Source organism: Chiloscyllium plagiosum, chromosome 50 (assembly GCF_004010195.1).
Source record: "Chiloscyllium plagiosum isolate BGI_BamShark_2017 chromosome 50, ASM401019v2, whole genome shotgun sequence".
In the NCBI taxonomy this organism is placed as follows: domain Eukaryota; kingdom Metazoa; phylum Chordata; class Chondrichthyes; order Orectolobiformes; family Hemiscylliidae; genus Chiloscyllium; species Chiloscyllium plagiosum.
The window spans coordinates 6,119,596-6,121,319 of record NC_057759.1 but is presented as its reverse complement, the minus strand read 5'-3'; the positions used below and the strand labels follow the sequence as shown (position 1 = coordinate 6,121,319).

Below are 1,724 nucleotides of genomic sequence, written 5' to 3'. Positions count from 1 at the left end.
TTGACTTCTCACTTCACATTTCAGTAGCATCCCGGCCATCCTGATAAAGCAACACACAACATTCTTTCGGCTCAGTATCGATGGCGAACACGATGTTTAGACAACATATTGCCTAGCTATCATCATTGTTAACTTGAGAATGCAACTTTTTTTAAAAATGTTTTGTGATTTACACATGAAAGAAGTGAAAGTATCACGGTATTCTAACAGATGAAAAGCTTAACAGACAATCAATTTTTCAATGCATAATTTTAGTTAAATCACACTGTAAATTGTTGCTATGAATTCTGTTAGGACTGAGCCCTCCACTACCACCTGATGAAGGAGCGACGCTCCGAAAGCTAGTGTGCTTCCAATTAAACCCGTTGGACTATAATCTGGTATTGTGTGATTTTCAACTTTGTACACCCCAGTCCATCACCAGCATCTCCAAATCATGTTGTTTAGACGATATTTTGAATCTGTCCTCCCTTATTGCTCTCGGTCTCAGATTCAGCAAAATCATCACATTTCAATCCGGCAGCTTTCTTGGGCGTTCTCTCGATTCCCTTTGAAAGCTTCTTACCGACAGCAGAAAGTGCTTAGGTTTTTGCATTCTGAAAAATCGGATTATACCAGCGCATTGCAAATATCTTTTTAAAAATCAGATGAAAGATATGGACAAGTGTGATTAGATTACATTACCTAGTGTGTAACTGGCCCTTTGGCTCAACAAGTCCACACCGCCCCGCCGAAGCGCAACCCACCCAGACCCATTCACCTACATTTACCCCTTCACCTGACACTACGGACAATTTAGCATGGCCAATTCACCTAACCTGCACATTTTTGGACTGTGGGAGGAAACCGGAGCACCACGGGGAGAATGTGCAAACTCTACAGTCAGTCACCAGGTTATAGTCCAAGAGGCTGATTTGGAAGCACTAGGTGGTTGTTTGCAAGGTGTGAAAATAAGTATTAAAATTCTACCAGGGCTTTTACCAACGTTAAATAAACAAGATGAAAAGTGACTCACTGACGTTTAATCTGCCCACTCTAAACACAGGGGAGAGGCTGTTTGTGCAATCTTCCCCGCGCCGTACCTCATTAATTTCCAACGGTCTTATATGAACAAATTATTTTGTGAAGAATATGTAAACTAAAACAAAACAATCTTTAAAATAAAACGATTCAGCTCACACTGGGAAGTTGTGGGTGGCTCTTATAAGAGCCTTTGGGTTGTGCATGTGTTTGTTTCAGTGCGATGCGGTCCTTCACTTGGAGCTGGTGTACTTGGTCACCGCCTTTGTGCCCTCCGACACGGCGTGCTTGGCCAGCTCCCCGGGCAGCAGCAGCCGCACGGCGGTCTGGATCTCCCGGGAGCTGATGGTGCTGCGCTTGTTGTAATGGGCCAGGCGGGAAGCCTCCCCCGCGATGCGCTCGAAAATATCGTTGACGAACGAGTTCATGATGCTCATGGCCTTGGAGGAGATGCCGGTGTCGGGGTGAACCTGCTTCATCACTTTGTAGATGTAGATGGAATAACTTTCTTTCCTGGACCTTTTCCGTTTCTTGCCGCCCTTCGCTGGCGCCTTCTTAATGATTTTCTTCGCGCCCTTCTTGGAGGCTTGCTGGGCTTTCTTCTCATCAGCCATAGCGCCGCTCACTCTCAGACACAGAATAAGAGAAAGCGGGCTCGGAGCTCCCTTTTTATAGCCTGACGACGTCATCAATGCTAATGAAGG

General features: G+C 45.3%; 1 protein-coding gene across 1 annotated transcript; it reads right to left on the bottom strand.

Annotated features, from left to right (window-relative positions):
• Positions 1-910: 910 nt before the first annotated feature.
• Positions 911-1,724, bottom strand: LOC122544544 (late histone H2B.L4-like). Its single transcript, XM_043683858.1, has one exon. The coding sequence runs from the start codon at positions 1,707-1,709 to the stop codon at positions 1,254-1,256; it is 456 nt and encodes a 151-aa protein (XP_043539793.1). The 5' UTR covers positions 1,710-1,724; the 3' UTR covers positions 911-1,253.